At 42.5% G+C, this 19106-nt stretch overlaps 1 protein-coding gene across 4 annotated transcripts; it reads right to left on the reverse strand.

Moving 5' to 3' along the window:
- Positions 1 to 1500: 1500 nt before the first annotated feature.
- CYB5A (cytochrome b5 type A) lies at positions 1501 to 17085 on the reverse strand. Of its 4 annotated transcripts, none has more exons than XM_075142183.1 (6): positions 16689 to 17020; positions 7687 to 7815; positions 5999 to 6028; positions 5388 to 5470; positions 3478 to 3512; positions 1501 to 2624 (listed from the first exon to the last, which is right to left on the reverse strand). In XM_075142183.1, exons 1-6 carry the CDS (start codon positions 16830 to 16832, stop codon positions 2605 to 2607), a joined length of 441 nt encoding a protein of 146 aa, XP_074998284.1. In that variant the 5' UTR covers positions 16833 to 17020; the 3' UTR covers positions 1501 to 2604. The 4 variants fall into 4 exon arrangements, with proteins under 4 accessions (XP_074998284.1, XP_074998283.1, XP_074998285.1 ...); XM_075142182.1 differs by having other exon boundaries at positions 5411 to 5470; positions 16689 to 17015; XM_075142184.1 differs by lacking the exon at positions 5388 to 5470 and having other exon boundaries at positions 16689 to 17085.
- Positions 17086 to 19106: the final 2021 nt, after the last annotated feature.

The raw sequence follows: 19106 nt of genomic DNA on the forward strand, positions 1-19106 counted from the left end.
AAAAAGGAAAATTATAAGCCTAATATTATTTTTTGAGTTTACAAATTTATCAGTTTACATTTAAAAACCTGAAACAGCCAAGTCCACCTCCGAGGAAAAACATCAGCACTGGTAGAAGGGAATACGAACAGACCAACCACAGGGAACGAGCTATGTGCATCCACGTTAGCACTTTAACTTGTATTAGTTTTTGAAGCATTGCCTGCTCGTCTCCACTCACTGCACTTTTGGTTCCCATTGTGGAAATTCCCTGCCCATGTCAGCTGACTGCTTCTAGATGGAACTGAGCTTGCGTGGGTACTCCAGGGGATCGCTCCAGCCCCCAATAAACATCCAGTATACGATACTAAGCTCCCAAAACACACACAGCATGGAAAAAAGGCTTTTTGCAAGAAGTGTTTTGCCTTATGGATCCACTTTGATTGCACTACCCTGTCTGCTGATGTGGACATAATTATGCCAGTCTGAAATTCTTGCAAAAAAAAGATACGAAAGGTTAAGCTCCCTAAAGTTGTTGTGTTGGGGTTTTTTGCCTCACCTAGACATGCAAATTTAAATGTTATTTTAAAAAGACAGAAAATTCAGTACTTCAAACTTGATTTATGAGTCTAAATACCAAATCAAAGGTAATATATCCTTTTTAAAGGTTATCTGTAAAAAGTCAATAAAGCCTAAATTTTTAAACTCAGCTTCACCACGTTGAGGAAAAGCTAGGGCAAGAACAGGACAAAATAAGTTAGTGCTAGACACAATCCCAAACACTGCCATTTATACTGCAGGTTAAAATTTCCAAGGTAAAGAAGTTGATAGGATCTACGGTAAGTGCACATGTCTGTATCTGCAAACCAAGTCTGACAGAACACATGAATACAAATGGAAGAGATCCTAAACACTTTCACAGTTGAAGCTGCATGAGATCTCCTTATTTGCTGTAACAGTAAAGGAATTCCCACAACAAGGAATTCCTAAAGGAATCCTGTATTGACATATTCCTACATATGCACACGACAATCTGCTTAAGTCACAGCACTTCCCCTCCCCATTTTTTTAATTTTTTTTTTTTTAAAGCTGGTGTTTATAGTGTACTATCTTTCAATTTGATTTGACACAGGGCCTAAACTGCATGCATCTTCCCTGGTGCTGCCAAGAAGCAGCCCAAGGAATAGTGTTTCAAGTCCTGATGTATGTCAGGGAGGAAGAGCTTGCAGGGCCAAACCACTGTTGAGGTGGTGTTGAGGTTATGCTGATGAAAACATTTCTCTGTGCTAACTGCTCCATAGCACACTTTTCCCACTTTTATATGCGACTTCCCTGCATAAGGGAAGTATCTTGACTTTCAGGATGCACCATCAAACAGGTACTTCTGAGAAGTGTCCCTTGATGGTCGGACTCGATGATCTTAGAGGTCTTTTCCAACCTTAATGATTCTATAATATGCAAGAGCATCCCTTCCAAGACCTTCAAAAAAGTTTGAAGAGAATGTATTTGAGCCAGCAAGAGTAAGCAATTAAACTTTTATTCATGATCATTTACATATGACTAAAAATGTTCACCACAAAATGCAAACTTTCAGTTATCTTGTATTTAGCAGTGAAAAGTCATCTCTTCGTAGTAAAGCACCAAGGAGCACATCTCAGAACAGTCAGAAACAGATTCCACGTATCAGTTTTTCCCCCACAATGTACATGACGAAGTTAAAGATTTTATAAAAGTCTAAAAATTCCAGAACAAATTCCAGAGTCACCTGAGTGCTTGGCAGGAACAGTATTATTTAGTAGCAGTTACATTACTTGTAGTGGAATTTACATAGCACTTTTTTCTGCCTTTTTTCCACAAAACTGAGGCAGACCTAATTGGGCCAAACATTGGGTTTCATATTTTGCCTGAGTTTTTCAATGGGAGCCAACCAGAATAGTTTACTAGTAGGAGTATCTACAACTATAAGAGCAGATGTCAAGAGGAAAGTGGGGGAAAAAAATAAATCAGCTCATTATAGCCTGATTGATAGGGCCCAACTGCTTACAGGCACCTATACTCACTACCCCACTCAGCTTTTTCCATTATGTTTAATTAGCATTTCACTCAAAGACACTACATTTAAGAAGACAACACGATTTTTTAAGTAAAGTGAAGTTGTGTACATGGACAAATACATGTACACAGTTTTGGTAGTCATTTAAAGCTGTAAAATTTATATGTAAAGAGAATCCTATGGACCCCATTACAGATTAAACAGAAATAACCAGAATCAGAGTGTTACATACAAAACAATATTCTAACACTGAAACCAATACAGTTATCAAATAATTCATTAGAGAATAAAATTGTTATACAAAAAGAGAAGTGCTGCCTTTTTATCACTTCTGAACAGCAAATAAGAAGGCAACATTAAGAAAAGTGCACAGCAGAAAAAAATTGTTCAGTTTTCTGAAAAAGTTGGATTTTTCTTCAGACATCAGGCTTTTGTCTGGAAACATATTGAGTTAGGATTGCTTATATTCTCTCCCAGATCAGTCTCTTCTTGCATTAGTTCTCAGTAAGGCGCTTACTCTGACATGTAGGAACGATACATCAGGGCCACGATAATTGCTGCTATTGCCGGGATCACCCAGTTGGACCACGAACTAGAACGAAGTTTTTTGAAACAGCAGTTTAGGAGTTGACAACCAGCAAGTTTGAAATAAAAAGAGTCATGGCTTAAAGTCCTTCCTCCCTGCCCCAACAAATACTTCAAAGTTAGGGCAGCAGAACACCTGGGCTGGCCAGTAATACTCTAGTCAAGTAAAAAAGCTTGTACTGTTAAGGCTTTGTACTAGAGCTCACAAGCAGTTTGCTTACTAGAGAAGAGTAAGACTCTAGACACGTTTAAAGTCATGGCGTGCTGCCCGGAATATTATTCATTCAAAAGCCATTTAATTAGCAGCATCACATGACACTTTCAAGACACCCAAGCTTCTCACTCAGAGGGGCATGGAACAGTCCTCTGAGGTTTCAGCAGTAGGCACTTGTCAGCAGGATATAACTTTATGAAGTTTAATTCAGTGGTGTTCCAAAGTGTTCTTTCCCCCCTCCCAATTCCGACAGATTTTCCTTCTTATAGACACAATCCTCTTACTTCCCTTAGATGCAACAGTTGTAGCAAATTTTAAAAGTGAGGTGTCCATATCAGTAAAAAAGTCAGCAATGGCACCAAGTGTCTTATATTCACCCGATAGCCTCCAGAAATGAAGGTTTGTGCAACGTAAACCATTTGGTAGAGACTGATACATATCAATGTTAGAAAAAAATCTAGACAGTAAGCTAACATGCTTGTAAAGTGGTACACAGATGCCAACTTGGACTTTATCTAGAACAGAAATTGTCATGCACCATCCTCTGACATCTAAGCTTCCAGTAGATAGAAACTATTCAGCTTTTTAAGCTTCAGAAACATGATCACGAGGAACTTCAAGTTTGACATCAGGTGTCATACTATACCTGGAATTAGACTGAACAGTGGTAATAAGAGTTTCCTGGAAAGCAAAGCATAAAAAGATATTTACATCAGGCAGACATCCCTCTCCATCTTAACTAGCCCCTCAACTTTAAGACTCATTAAGTGGGACTAATTTAAAAACAACTCAGTGCATTGCATTTGGAAAGCATTTTCTCAGAATTCCTGTAATAAACTGTTGTATTAGAAGCAAGCTAGCAGCAGTTTCTGTAGTCAACATTGCTTCAAAAGTTATTAAAAAAATACCATCACAGGGAATTTTGCTGCAAGTTTTCCATGAGGCTAACTTCAACCTCAGGTTACATTTGAAAAGTTTTAGTCACTTAAAAGAGAAAGATCCTTTATTTGCCTAAAATCTAATTGAAAAGACTCTGAATTAATACACAAATATCTCCTATATAGAACCTACATGAAGAAAGCTACAATTTACGTCGACAACGCCTATAAACTTTTTTTTTAGTGTAGTGTTTCAGATTGCATAAGAATCAGTCAAATTATTATAGTTGTTTCTGATACTGATTTGGACTTCTTGTTCAATTTCCATAGGAAAAGAAGCACTACACGATCAAATCCCAGTTGGGTTCATGTGCACAATTTATATGAAGACTTATTAATTTGAATACTACTAATTGCGCATGGTCCTAAGTGCATTTAAAAGATTCAAGCCTTAAAACTGTATTTAAATTTAGTGGTACAAGATCCATCACTGAGAAATTAATTGCTTCAGTATCAGAATATTTGCAATACATTCAAAGAGCAAAAGATTCCTAACATCCTCTCACAGGTTCAAACAGGCTACTTTTTCAAGCACCAAAATCATCACAGGTTTACACGTGACAAATACCATGTTTAAAAGAGTAAGACTCGGTGATTACATCTATACTGGTTTTGTGAATGCCTCCATGAAAAACTAATCCCAAAGCCAAACAGTATGGAACAGCTTGTGCCTACACTATCAAAACGTTCTACCACAGACTTGCCACTTCCAGGGCCAGGGGATGGTTCCCCCCCACACCAAGACAGTAAGAGCAACGTGACCCAGCTCATCAAAAACCTGTTTCTAAACAGTATGACACTGGACATGTACGCTGAGGGTACTTTAAATACAATGCAAGGATGAGAAGGACATTTGAAAGCACAAGGCACACAGGGCCTATCCTGTCACATTACATGCCCAGAGTGCAATGCGAAGTGAAACTGTCTTATCGGCTACGCCCACACATCCTGCTGGAGGAAAGTGCTCCGGCTTCCTTCTGGAATGATGGAACACACACATGTAGTGTAGATAACTATGACCAGCAATAAAACAAAGGAATAAGACAAAAAGCAGTGTGGTAAAACGTCATGGATCTTGACTCCCAACTGACCACGCTTTGGCCAAACTAATATTCTAAGTACTTCAGTTTAGTAAGTTCGTGTGAGCTTAGTCAGAAGCTTTTATTACTACAACTTGCACTGGGCACTCTGTTTCTCAGTTGCACTTATGGTTGCTGCTCTTACAGCTTAAGCCCTGAATTTCAAAAGAAATCTGAATAGTAGATGTTATTCTTGGTGGGAAGAAGCTCTGAATTCCAGTCACCACTCAATTTCTTATTTTTATTAGTATACTAGTTCCAGTCCTTAATTAATAATAAAATTAATAATTACTATAGCGAACACCTCGGTGTGTGTATATATATGGGGTTTTTTTACTTTCTTTCCTTTAACTTATTCATATTATTGGAAGATCTTACAAAAATGATTGTTTCTTAAAAGTGATCTCTTAAACAGCAAGAGTAAGTTCCTATTCCTACTACACTTCATTTAATCTTCAACTATTTCCTAAGTGCACTGCTGTACTGTTAAGCCAGCCCTGAGCAAACATCCTCTATACACGCAGCAGCAGCAACTGTACAAATTAATCCATGATGCACTTGCTCCTTTAAGGGACATCTGAATTTCATGAGTTTGATAGTTGAGTGCCAACACAACTTTATTCTATTAAAGATATAAAAAAAAAATTAGAAAATAAGGGCAATACTGCATTGATAGGACACTCCAAAATCTACTGAAAGTCAGGAAGCAAACAGTATTTTCACTTTGAAAAGGGTTCACAATTGCAAATTAACTGATCTATAATACAACAATCAAATGCCTCTATATTCTGTATCTACTAGTGTTACCACATTTTTCCCCACAAACACATATTAGTTTAATCCATTCTGTCTATAAACTGATTTTTTTCTTAAACCAAATAATAGAAAACCATTGACTGATTCTAGACTCACCTTTTTGCTATAGCATAACGCTATCACACTTAACCTCTTGGTTCGAAACCACACAAATTAAAGAAAAGAACAGCTAACAGGAAGAATAAGTTCTCAACAGGTTTGAGATTTATGACCTGAAACACTACACTTAAATCAAGCCAAATTATTTTTGCCTCTGGGGGTATACCATTTACAGAGAGACACCGTTCCTTAATGCCTAAAAGAAACAATGTGGTATTTCAAGAAACACACTTACTGTTGGTTTCTGAAGCTTCCCTCTATCATCCTGCAAGAAAACAAGCAAAAAAAAAAACCCCATTTAGACAAAACCCCAAAGCATTCAAATAACATTTATCACTAAATTCAGTCTGCAATTCTATTCTGTTAATGTGTACCTATTTTTACCCAGGAAACAGACTTGTAAAAGAGCAGGTATCAGTGTATGATTTTGAGCTACCATAAACAAGATCACTTCCTTAAAATAATACTCCCCAGTATAAAATAAAGAAGTGAAAGCCGAGCCTCCAACATACTACTTCATTTCTTGTGCCCATAGTTTTTTTGCATTTCCTTTGTCTCCAAACAGTACACATAACCTTAGTTCATACACTGATTACAATCATATTAGTTTACTTCTACCTAGTCTACTCGTATTATCGGGCAAAGTCATCTAACTGGTTTTGGTCCAACATCCAGTACAAAGGTCCCAAATTTTATGGATCCTTCATAAACTCATGAAGTTTTACTTGAAATAGTCACATTCATTACAAAAAAGCCCAACAGTATATAATCTTGATAGTGCTGTATTTGTACGTTAAACTATCCAGCTGTTTGTTTGATACCAAATGAAAACAGGCACTTGTCAAACAAGGAAGAACTAGACTGGTAGCCAGGTTAAGAACAACTTTACTGGCATCAACTGGCATCTGAAATAGACGACAAGCCTTCAAGGTTACAAATGTGCATCAGAGCTGAATTATTTCGTATTAGGAGAAGCTACACTTAATATTTGTCAAGAGAGGACCTAAGACAGATACAAGATCAGGAACCTTACTGTGAAATATGCTACTCAATACAGAGATATTTACCCCGAATGCAAGACAAAACATACGCAAGGCAGAAGAGGAAAAGAGAAGAGGCAGAGATGGGCAGCAGAGTAGAGCAGATGGGCACACTAGCAGCTTAAGACTCTAACAAGTGGTTTTTAACTATTAAGATGCAGGAGAGTTTAAAAAAGACCTAACTGAAGGAAGCCAAGGCAGCAGCTCTGTAGCTAGAAATAAAGCCTTCAAAGCTTGAGGCAGCAGAAAGGTGCTTGTTAAAAGTACAAGAAATGGTAAGGACAGTATAGAAAAGAGGAAGTGACACATGATCCAGTGGGAACTGATCATAAAAAACCTGACAACTACAAGTAGGGAACATGGATACAGCACAAAACAGGGGGAGCCACAGAGGGGGAAGACAGGGTATCAAACTACAAGTAAGATGCTTACAGTAGCCATTTTCTAAACATATATATGAACAGCCAGGATTGTACTTTTAGATCCAGATGGAAGCCTGGCATATATTTACAATGATGAAAGAATGAAAACGGCTGTTAGTAATCACTGTGCATACTACCTTCAGGGATTATAGAGTCTCATTATAAAGCTCACAAGATACACCAGAAATGGCATGATTCCATATTCACTTTATTCAAGAACTAGGCTGTAAAATATTTCAAAGCAGCAAACTTTTAGATGTGACCATCCTTATGCTACACTAATCAAATCCCTTCACATTGGCAGAACTTATCTCCAGTCCAGGTCCATCCACAAAGAGCTGCAAGGCTGGCATCCAACCAAACTAGCAGCTCTCCTTTATTTTGAAGTAAATTACCAGAGAAATAACTAGATGCAAAAACACTACAGTAAATAGCAAGTACTGGTACTCTCACATACTCACCGGATGAAGTTCCCCAACAATAAATGTTTCTGACAGTGTCCTTGCATCTGTGGAATGGCCAACATCTTCAAAGTTCTCAGTAGCATCTCCTCCAGCTTGCTCCCTGAGGACCTCTTCACCACCCGGGTGCTGCAATTTTTAATGAGTTTGAATTTGTTACTGAAAACCATTCCACATTCTAAAAAATGGAAATTCTTCATTTCTAAAAATAAAAAAATTGTCCCTGCAAAATCAGCTGCTAGACTTCTTAAAGCAAACATAAGCCTCTCTGAGTAACTAGAGAGCTTTATGTACTCTCTGAAGCCAAAACCAAGGAAGCTAAGTTTCTACTTCTGCAGGAAATATTTTTATCCAAACAACACTTTATACAGCAAAAGGATAAAAGCCAAAAGGTCTAAGCCGTAGCAAGAACATTCCAGGGAGATATAACAAAAAAGCTATTCACAAGAAGAGCAATCAAGCACTGAAACAAGTTGGCAGGGGACCATGCAGAATCTCCATCCTTTGAGGTTGCCTAGACAAGGCACTAAGGAACCTGACCTTCAGGTTAATCCTAGTTTGAGATGGGGGTTGGACCAGATAACCTTTGTGTTGGTTTTGGCTGGGATAGAGTTAATTTTCTTCATAGTAGCTAATACAGGGCTATGTTTTGGATTTGTGCTGAAAACAGTCTTGATAACACAGGGATGTTTTCGTTACTGCTGAGCAGTGCTTACACAGAGTCAAGGCCTCTTCTGCTTCTCACCCCACCCCACCAGCGAGCAGGCTGGGGGTGCACAAGAAGCTGGGAGGGGACACAGCCGGGACAGCTGACCCCAGCTGACCAAAGGGATATTCCATACCATACGACGTCATGCTCAGCATATAAAGCTGGGGGAAGAAGAAGGAAGGGGGGATGTTCGGAGTGATGGCGTTTGTCTTCCCAAGTAACTGTTACACCTGATGGAGCCCTGCTTTCCTGGAGATGGTCAAACACCTGCCTGGTGATGGGAAGTAGTGAAGGAATTCCTTATTTTGCTTTGCTTGCATGCGCGGCTTTTGCTTTCCCTATTAAACTTCTTTATCTCAACCCACGAGTTTTCTCACTTTTACTGTTCCGATTCTCTCCCCCATCCCACCGGGGGGGAGTGAGCAAGCGGCTGTGTAGGCTTTAGTTGCCAGCTGCAGTTAAACCTGACAACCTTCAAGGGCCCTTTCCAAAAGAAGTTATTGCATGATTATCTAGTAAGCTGGCTACTTTGGAATGGCTTAAGCACAACTGAAAGTTCATACAAGAGACTAGAACAGCAATTTGGTTTTAGCAGACTATGGAATCCCACACTGCTGATAATAACATTAAGGTGTAGAGAAGTCGTCTCCCGGTATCTCCTAATACCTCAGCCCATCACCATTCCTTTAACCTAAATTCCTGCTCTCCATTAACTTCTATTCTTCCCCAGGACGCACTTTTGGGACCGCACGTAGTTCCACATTTCCATCCATCAAATAACTCTGTCTGTACGTACTGCAAGATATATCACATCTTCTAGTTCAGTGAACTTTCTCAGTTTCAAGTTACTTGTTCATACAACGGATAAGTAACATGCCATAAAAATTTCCCACTCAACTTTTAAGTAGGAAACTACTACATAGACACCAGGAATTATTAGGTAAGCAAGATGAAAACACTTTAGTACTACTGCCTTGGATTAAGGCAACCAGGAAATAACAACTTCTAACACTTTACCAGTGACAGAGGAAATAAGGTTTTGGAGCCTCAATTCCATTTTTAACGCTTCTGACTATAGGATCTAAAATCATGAAAATAGGCAAAACTTCTACTGTTTAGGGTCACCTTGCCTGGAGTATAGCTGAACAGAAAAGCTATGCTTAGACAGTAGATTAAAGAAACGGCATAAACATTTCTGCTAGTCTAGACAATTCAGCTTAGCATTTACTTCAAATCCACCATATTAACCTCCTATCAATCCTTCTCTTCCAAGAAAAATAAGATTGGTTCATATGGATCAGGAAGACACTATTGCTACCAGTTTCCAGCAGTACCAGAACTGCAAAACTTGAAGCTTTGCATTAAAGGTAGACATTTATTTTAACAGATTGAGAAAGTTGCTTTTTTTAGAAAAAACATAACCACCCAACACTTTTTTTAAAGAGCCAAGATACCACAGCTAGAAGGGTAAGGGATCCCTACCATGACTAAGCAAAAGCAAGATTAAGCAATTGATAGAGAGATTAGGCACAGCAGCTGAGCCTAAAAAGGTTAAAAGAGTGCATGCAGAGTAAAGATTATGCAAGCAGACGTGCAAATATGACATGGTCACCAAAATCCTGCCCTTGAATCCATTCTGATAAGTATTCAGGGAAAGGACTGGAAAACAGCTGAGCGATCACTCAAGTTCAGTGCCTTGAAATGTATAGTACATTTAAGAAGCTGAACTTGGGTCTAACAGGCTCTCCCAGATATTGCCACAACTAAGTCTTCAAAGAATTCCTTCAGCAACATGGGCTTTGGGGGGTTTTTCTTTTTATTAATACCATCTTACAGAATTGCATGCCCCAAAATAGAAAAATACATGTAGCATATTCAGCAGAAAAAGCAGCAAAACTCCTTGGAAAACATGCTTAACAAAAAAGACATCAACAAGTAGCAAAAGGCATCAAAGCTAAACTACCCATAGAGCACTAGTAGCATGAGTAGCATGTACACTCATACTCAAGCATTGCAATGAACCCAAACCCTACTCATACGAGTAGATAAAACACTAGTTACTCCAGCAAGTTGTCAAGATCACATGGTTTACACTAGTTCCCCCCCAAAATTCAACCAGCCAAACAAGTGGATACCCACCGGTATAACTGTATCTACATTAAAACTACTTCACAGAGTACTTTAGCAAACTACCTGCAGGTTGCTGACTACAGAGTGATCATATACGAATTTGTTCACAAACCCCTCCCTTGTGCCACTACAAAGCAATCATGTAGCTGTATGGGCAGCTTCACTGAGGCACTCCAGCTTTTCTCTGTAGGGTTACTTTTTGGTCTAATTAGTAACTGATGCCTCTGTTTACAAAACCACAATATTAGCATTACCACAGTGACCGTGACCAACCGTCTCAGTGCAATCACACATCAGCTGAAGGGAACAAACTCACCCTTGACCTCTGCTACCATAGCTAGACAACTGATAGTATTTTTTCCTCACATCAGCCAGACTAAGTGTGTTGGTTTGGGCCAGGATACAGTTGATTTTCTTCATAGTGGCTAGTATGGGGCTATGGTTTGGATTTGTGCTGGAAACAGTGTTGATAACACAGGGATGTGTTAGTTACTGCTGAGCAGTGCTTGCACAGAGTCAAAGCCTCTTCTGCTTCTCACCCCACCCCACCAGCGAGTAGGCTGGGGGTGCACAAGAAGCTGGGAGGGGACACAGCCGGGACAGCTGACCCCAACTGACCAAAGGGATATTCCATACCATACGATGTCATGCTCAGCATATAAAGCTGGGGGAAGAAGAAGGAAGGGGGGATGTTCGGAGTGATGGCGTTTGTCTTCCCAAGTAACTGTTATGCCTGATGGAGCCCTGCTTTCCTGGAGATGGCTGAACACCTGCCTGTCGATGGGAAGTAGTGAAGGAATTCCTTGTTTTGCTTTGCTTGCGTGTGTGGCTTTTGCTTTACCTATTACACTGTCTTTATCTCAGCCCACCAGTTTTCTCACTTTTACCCTTCCGATTCTCACTCCATCCCACCAGGGGGGAGTGAGCAAGCAGCTGGGTGGGGCTCAGCTGCTGGCTGGGGTTAAACCACTTCTCTCTAAGGTAGCGAGAATCACATACAGACTTCCTAATTTAAGCCATCTAGCAGATATTACTAGTAACCTACTATATATACATAGAAGTACTTCAAAGCTAACCACTTTTCTTTTAGATGGCACCTCTGCTTAAAGAATGCAAACCCTCTGCAAACAATTAGCACATAATACAAGCAATTAATGAAAAGACTTCGCCTCCCCTAATGAAAGGGAGCAACTGTAATGTCTCACAAAGGGCAAGTAGTGACTTTTTTATCAAAAGCTGAGCATTTTCCATTGTTCAGTGAGCCTCTGGATAGACCCTGGAACTGGAAGCCCACAAGACTAAACAGATAATGACTCCTAAACTGAAATCCTGCTGATACAAATAACTAAAGTGTTTTTGCAGGTAAAACTGTGGTTCAAGGGAAATGAAAAAGCTTTTGCTGATAAGTTAAGCTACTCTACCTCATTCCTAGGACATTCCCAATATAAGAACATAGGTATTTAAGTTACATGCATAACAGAAGTCTGTACAAAGCCAGCACTAGTACATAGCATAGACTAATTCCTAACAGCAGCACATTAGAAAGTTTTAGATAAAGCAAATGAGCAGTTAAACTCACTGCTCTCATCTGGGTCAGATGTCTGTGATTGCTTCATCCTAAACATCTATCACCTCTTCTCCCCCTCACCACAGTCATGCAACTTTCTCAGTATCATAGTTCAAGACTGTCAAAGTGTAACTGTCCTAATTCACAATTCCTGTCCCCTCCCTCTTCCCGTACTGGGAGAATCAAATCTAGGGTCCAATTTAACTTTTGAGGAGATTAGCAAAGGTCTCCACCAGTGGCAGTCTTATAAATTCAAGTTTTGCTTTCTGCACCACAGGGAATAAGAAGCAGAAAGGGGCAGCAACAGAGCCAGAAAGACCCAGAGAACCTCAGCTTTATTGTGCAGGACAGCCAGACTAACACTCATTTGTTTTAAGGGCACTTTCATGTAGTCTGAAGAGTCCTCCTAATTATTTCCATCACCTATTTAAGTTACAGGACAGAAATTCTGTACTCATGTAAAATTTTAGGCACCTAGGAGAGTAGATCTCTTTATGAGTGTGTATTTTTGAAAACCATTATTGGGGTTTTAGAAGAACTGCAAAAGAAGTGCCCAGTAGCTTGGTGCCCATTTCCCCACTTACAAAACAATTACATCTTGCAACGTCTTGCATAAAAGAGTGCTAAGAAGTGCTATTTTTCCAAAGCATTTTCAAATCATCCTGCAAGCTTCATCGGAGCTTAAGGAAGTGATAACACCGGTTTTAATTCTTAGACTGCAAGGTTCTGAAAAAAATTCACATGGCACATTGACAGACTTCAAAATGTGCACCTTTTGTTGTAAGCTATTCATTACTTTACACATGGAAGGTATTATGCTACTCTTCCACAGTATTATCATACTAGATGAACGTAACTTACCACCACATAGCAGAGAGAACATTTTTCATTGTGACAGAGCAAAACAATATTTGTTTTACTGCACTTTATTTAATCAGCATTACAAAACACCTTTTGTGGGAGCTGTCCATTCTGTTTAGAAACAGTGCTACAAAAGCACAAGTTCACACCTTATGAAAAACCCATTTTCATTGGCCATTAATATTTTCACTAAATTATGACACCACCAACAATTGAAGTAACCTAAACAAAGTCTGTATTAAATGAATATTAAATATATACCATAGTTAGTTTCCAGAATAAGGAATTTCTCTCAGGGAGACATGTTCCTATTCTTGTTAGCTTCTCTGCCTAGTTTAAGGAATCCAACCAAGCTTCCACAAAAGCCACAGGGAGGACTCTCACCACAATGGGAAGCGGATCAGGACACCAATCATTTAATTCTTATTTTTATAGGCCCAGCTACTCTTGTTTAGCTCATTAGATTGATGTCAAAGCATGACTAGTGGGATTGCTTTATTAAACTATGGAGAAATAATATCAAGCAATACCAACATACTTAATCCATTAATTGACATTTAATATTATTCACATATGTAATTATCTGTAATACAGATATTGCCATAAGATCCTGCTGTGAGTACACATGCATTTCTAGTAGCTATTTTCCTTAAATGATGTAGGACCTAGAACTAAGAAAAGGTTTCCCAAATTTTCTGCAATACAGGTCCGACAGCCTTTGAATGAACAAGATGATATATAAGTTTCTGGTCTCAAGAATAGTCTTTCATGCCAAGAGCTTTCAAATACTGCACTCCAAAAACTGAGGTATCTGGATTTCTCTCATAGAGGATATACTTTAATAATCAAGGAAAATCCAGAGATATATATTCAAGTCATAAAGTTTTTCTGAGATCTGCCATTTAAAAAAAAACAAAACGGAAAAGAAAAAGCAGTTGCTGGAATTTTCATCTTCACAATCTTTTGTGCACAATCTTTTCCTCCTCCAGCACGTCATCTGTATTTCAAATGATCTTTTTTAAGCCTTGTCCTTACGAAATCAAGCTAATATGGTGACACTATGCAATGCCTCCACTCTTTTTCAGCCTCACCACTCCCAACGCACATACATCACCACCCCCAGTCCACTTACTATCTAATTTCAATCAAGCGTTCACAGAGACTAATGGTTCCCAAAACCCAAACAAGTTTCACTTAACACCTACAAGCTTTATAAAGAGAAAACAGCTAGACAGAGGAAATATGCCCTTTAAGTACTGTAATGGAGTGAAGAGCACCAGCATACTTTCACTTACTAGGCATGAGAGCATCCAGGGTGTCTTTACCACTGAAGCACTGTAAAGTTTTCAACTTCATAACGAGTAATAAAATATTTCCATAGGTTAATGCAGTGGCTGGAAAGATTGCTTGTTGAATTAAGAAATGGACTGGTGAAGTCAACTTCTGTTCCCAGTTCTTCACTCCCTTGTAAACTGATACTTTTACTTATTTATTACTTGGGAAGAGCAGGAGTGAGGTGATGCTTTAGCAGTGTATCCTTTTTAGTACTACTGGACTTATGTTAGTAGCCTACATTTAATTTTTGAAATATTTTAAGCTTTTCTACTCCTGCAAGGAACTGCAAGAAGTAAAACTGAGTTTGACCAATAATGCTATTGAAACAGCTAATGTAATCCCCACTTCACTGAGAAGTGTTTACCGAACTCTGGAACACACCAGCAAGAGGCTAGCTCCAATTTCTCCTTATCTGTCACATGTAAATGCCTCAGGGTTTCAAAAGCATTCAAAAAAAAGGTAAAGAAAGTGTCCTATGAAATATTTTAATCCGAGAGTTCCATCCTAAAAATCACCAACACATGACAATATCCAAGAGCTTTCCTAGGAGTGTAGTTTCATTTAGATACTTTGTTGAAAATTGTTACCTAATCTCATTCATTATCTCAGCATATGAGCCAGAAACTTCAGCTTCAAAACCAGCCATATCCCATTGAAAGCTGTTTAGTGTGAGGCTGAATTTTGACCCATGTGTACCAGAGTGCATCAGACATCCCACAATTGTCCAAGAAACAACTATTTAACTGCTTACAGACAAACTGAATTCTTTTGATATGCTGCTGAATTAGCAACGTTGTCCTGAAGGCTGAAGTGAAGACTTTCTTGGAGAAATTTGCACAAGGTAGTGCCTCTTAATATTTCCCAATTTCATCACATGTACTGAAGGAAGAGGTTGTCAGCTTGTTTGTCCAACTGAAATCCAAAAGCTCATTAGATCCTGGATTTTTTGCAAGTGTGTTTTTTTTTCTTGGGTTGGGTTTGAGGTGGCTTTGGGGTTTTGGTTTTTTTTTGGGGGGGAGGGTTTTTGTTGGTGAAGGTCCCCCCCCCCCACCTGGAAGTGCTTATACAATTATGTATCGACCAAAACTGATCAAGTTTCCAAGAATAGCTACTTGAATTTCTCAGGCTGCATGAAAAATGGCATTCTTCTCCAGGACTTCTATAATTAATTGGCCTTGCCTGCATAACCAAACAAACATTTCCATAACTAAAAGATGAACCAGCCTAGGGACAGAACTAAATGAAAAATAATCAAGAAAGAGTCAGTAGATCAGTTTCACAATCCACCTTGCTGAAAAAGCCAACAATGTGTGCTGGCACAGGGCTTAAGAACAAAATACTACCTGTGTCAACACTGCCTTTGAAAAAACGCTTGTCAATCTCTTATTTGCAAAATGCTCAATTTATACTTTGAATTTCAAGTGTTTACAACCACAAAAATCAAGATGAGGCTACAGAACTACCGAGGCTTGAATTCTGTCACGTCTCTACCAATCTGAATTGTATTCTCAAAGAAATTAATGTAAGTCTACCGTAACACTTAATTGGGTGCTAGACCTTTGCAGACTACAAATAATGTGAAGGAGAAAACTCAAAATATCACTAATAAATCCCAGCTACATTTAATACTGAAAAAAATTGCTCAGTAGTTGCTTTTCTGCATCTCCACAGAATGATGTTTTAGTCCAATAACTAAAATGCTTCTTTATTAACCGTAACTATCAATGATTACATCAGTTGTTCATCATCAACAAGTGATCAAAAACATCAATCGTTAACTGGGGGGGAGGAGGGACACAACCAAAGGCATTCAACCTGACCACTATACTCTTAATAGAGTTTGAACTTTTGCAGCTTCGCAGCACCGCGTGGCGTGCCCACGCTGAGGGTATTAGGACCGCAGTAAGAGCGCAAATCCTTTGGGAAACTTCGGTTTCTGCAACGGCGGAAAGCTTAAAGGCAGGTGAAGGGAGAAAGCAGTTCCTAGCAGCGGATTACACGCGAGCGGGCGACGGCGTGCTCGGCACACTGGGGTTTTTCCTGCCCGAGAGCAGCCCGAGAGGCGGCCGCCGCCCCGCCCGGAGCTCGCCCCTGCCCCCAAGGGCCCCCCGGGCGCTACAGCCAAGGCCCGGGGCCGCCACACGACCCGAGCACCACCGCTGCAGGCCGAGGGCGGCACCCTGCTGTGCCGCGCCCACAGCGGCCGCCTCCCGCCCGCAGTCCGGGACAGGCCGACGAGAGGCCACAGGGGCAGCCCTCGTCCCGCCCGCCCGGTCCGGGTGAGCCAGCCGGCGAGCCTGCACCGCGCCGCACGGGGCTCAGGGGGCGTCGGTAGCCGCAGCGTCCCGGCAGCGCGGCGCCAGGCTCGCAGCCTCTCCCTCGCCCTCCCCGGGCACCCACCTCGTCCAGAAACTTGGTAACATCGTAGATGCGGTGGTGCAGGATGATCCAGGTGCTCTGGCTGTTGTTGTGTTGCTGCACCTCCTCCAGCCGGTAGTACCGGCCCCGCCACGACTCTCCCCCGGCCTCGCTGGCGCCCACCATGTCCCGCACCGCCGATACCCGCCGCCGCGCCGGCTCCGCAACAGGCGACTGCCCCGCGCGCACGCCAACTACAGCCCAGCCGCAAGCCTATCACCGCCCGCCCCCTCTCTGCCGGCTTCTCATTGGCGGAGCGAAATGCCTTTCAAAGAAGGCGTCAGGCTGGCGATCGTGGTGGCCGCGGGGGAGGGACTTGTGGGGTGGGTCGGCGGCCTCCTGCCTCGCCCTCTCCCCCCGCCGCGGGCGTGAGCGGCGCCCTCCACGTGACTCAGCCGCCGGTCACGTGTGGCGCCGGTCGCCGCTGCGGCTGGCTCTGCCCGCCGGCGGGTAAGGGGCGAGCGACGCCCGGGCAGCGCCCCCGGGCGTCCTCCAGGCCGCCGCCGGGCTCCAAACCCGCAGCGGGCGAAACGTGCTGCGAGGGCAGGTCACCCCAGCGCTCGTCACCTTTGGCAGCGGAATGCCGGGCCGCGTAGCGACGAGCCGATCGTTTACTTTCACCTCCCTTTCGTCCCCGCGGCCGCCGCCGGATTTCTCCGCAGGAGCGGCGGCAGGTGCGGGCGGGCACCTCTCGCGCCGGCAGGCAGCACCCTGCCCTCTCCCGCCCGGTTTCCCACCAGGTCAGGGGTTGGCCGGGGAAGTCAGAGACGCAACCCCCTTCCACCCCGGACGCCTGCCGACAGGGCCCTGCGGCGTTCCCTCACCACGGTGCCCCCGCGGCCGCTGTACCCCCTCGGGCTGGCGTGGAGCCGCCCCTCCGGCGCCGGGGGCGGCTGTGCCTTCAGCCGCCCTGCGCGCAGCCGTTCCTCGGGCGAAAGGCGGGAAGCGCGCGGGGAGGGGGAGGGGCGCGGCTGCCGCGGCGCCCCGCGTAGCCCGTGAGGGGGCGCGGCGGAGGCGGCTGGAGGAGCGTCCGCGGCAGCGGTGCTTCTTTACAGCGCTTCAGAACCTCCCGGCTGTCGCAGGAGCCCCTCGCCCTGCCCTGGGAGAGCTCCGCCGGCGGCCTTGAGCCGAGGCTTCCCTGTGACAGCCCCTCGCCCCGCCGGCCTTGCTGCCAGGTGGGCGGAGGGCACAGGGAGCAGCGCCTTCCCCTTCCCTTGGTGATGCCCTTTCACCCACCTGCCACCCTGTTTTCCTTCAGTTTTGTTTAAGCTAAAACCTGTTTCCGCTGGCCTCAGGTGTGTTTGATGGCTTTGTTTGTTTGTTGGGCCAGAATGGGTCCCCTCGTCCCCTTCACGGCAGTGCCCCATGCTGCGCTAGCAGCGCTGGGTAATGTCCGTATGCTACTTGGGTGCCTCAACAGCAATAGCTCTGGCATGATTACAGGCCAGGGGTTTTTTGAGGGGTTTGTTTACAGCATAACTTCAGTGATGTAAAATTTACCCAATATGACTAGTGGAGACTGCTTTTCTTGAAGCTGGTGCTTAGGTAGTTGTGTACCCTGTGCGTGTGCTGTTGGTTATCAGTGTGCAGGACAGCTTCATACTCGCTGAATGCCACCACAATCTTCAGATCCCATCTCTAATTCATTACAGTCAGCCTAACGGAAAGGGTAGCTGCTGTCCCTTACAGCTTGGTGTCGTTCTCAGTTTTAATAAGGAGGGTCTCCATTCCATATTCCAGGTCATTACTGAAAATAACAAATATCGCCGCCAAGCTCTGTGATTTACATGTCTGTTCTGACAGAAAACCAGCAACAGCCATTCTCTGACTGATGTCCTGTTCAGCTTAGCAGGAGCTCTGTGGTGGTTTCAAGTTCATGTGTTGTGATTATTGGCATCTAAAGATGTAATTTCTCCCACACACGTTAAGTTCTCCTACTTGTACAGAAGGCAGTTGGGTTTATTTCCTATGATTTATAACTGGTAGTTCTATGTTAACTGGTAGTTCTCTCTTAATCCTCTCCCCTGAAGGGAGAAGCCATTTGCAAACACTCTGTCCCATTAGCTTTTAAAATGACTGGGAAGATTTGACTTATGCTGAATACAGCGAGTGGTTCCCACAGGGGAGTTGGCGTCAAACAGCAAGCGGATCACTGGAGCGTTGCAGCATGTGTTTTACAACATCTTTGCCACAAAAAATCCCCAGCTGGCCATTTAGGATTCTTTCAAACATTATGAAAGCTGAGGACCCAGCCTTTCTTTTCTGTTTGCAAATGGACAAGATTTTTTTCTCATTTGTTTAAAATGGTCCTTTCCCTTAAGCTGTAGCTTTTGGAATTCTCTGATGAAGTGATAATCTTGGCTGGCATTTTAAAAAAATCTACTTTTCATGATTGCTAGA

This window comes from Calonectris borealis, chromosome 2 (genome assembly GCF_964195595.1).
Source record: "Calonectris borealis chromosome 2, bCalBor7.hap1.2, whole genome shotgun sequence".
NCBI lineage: Eukaryota > Metazoa > Chordata > Aves > Procellariiformes > Procellariidae > Calonectris > Calonectris borealis.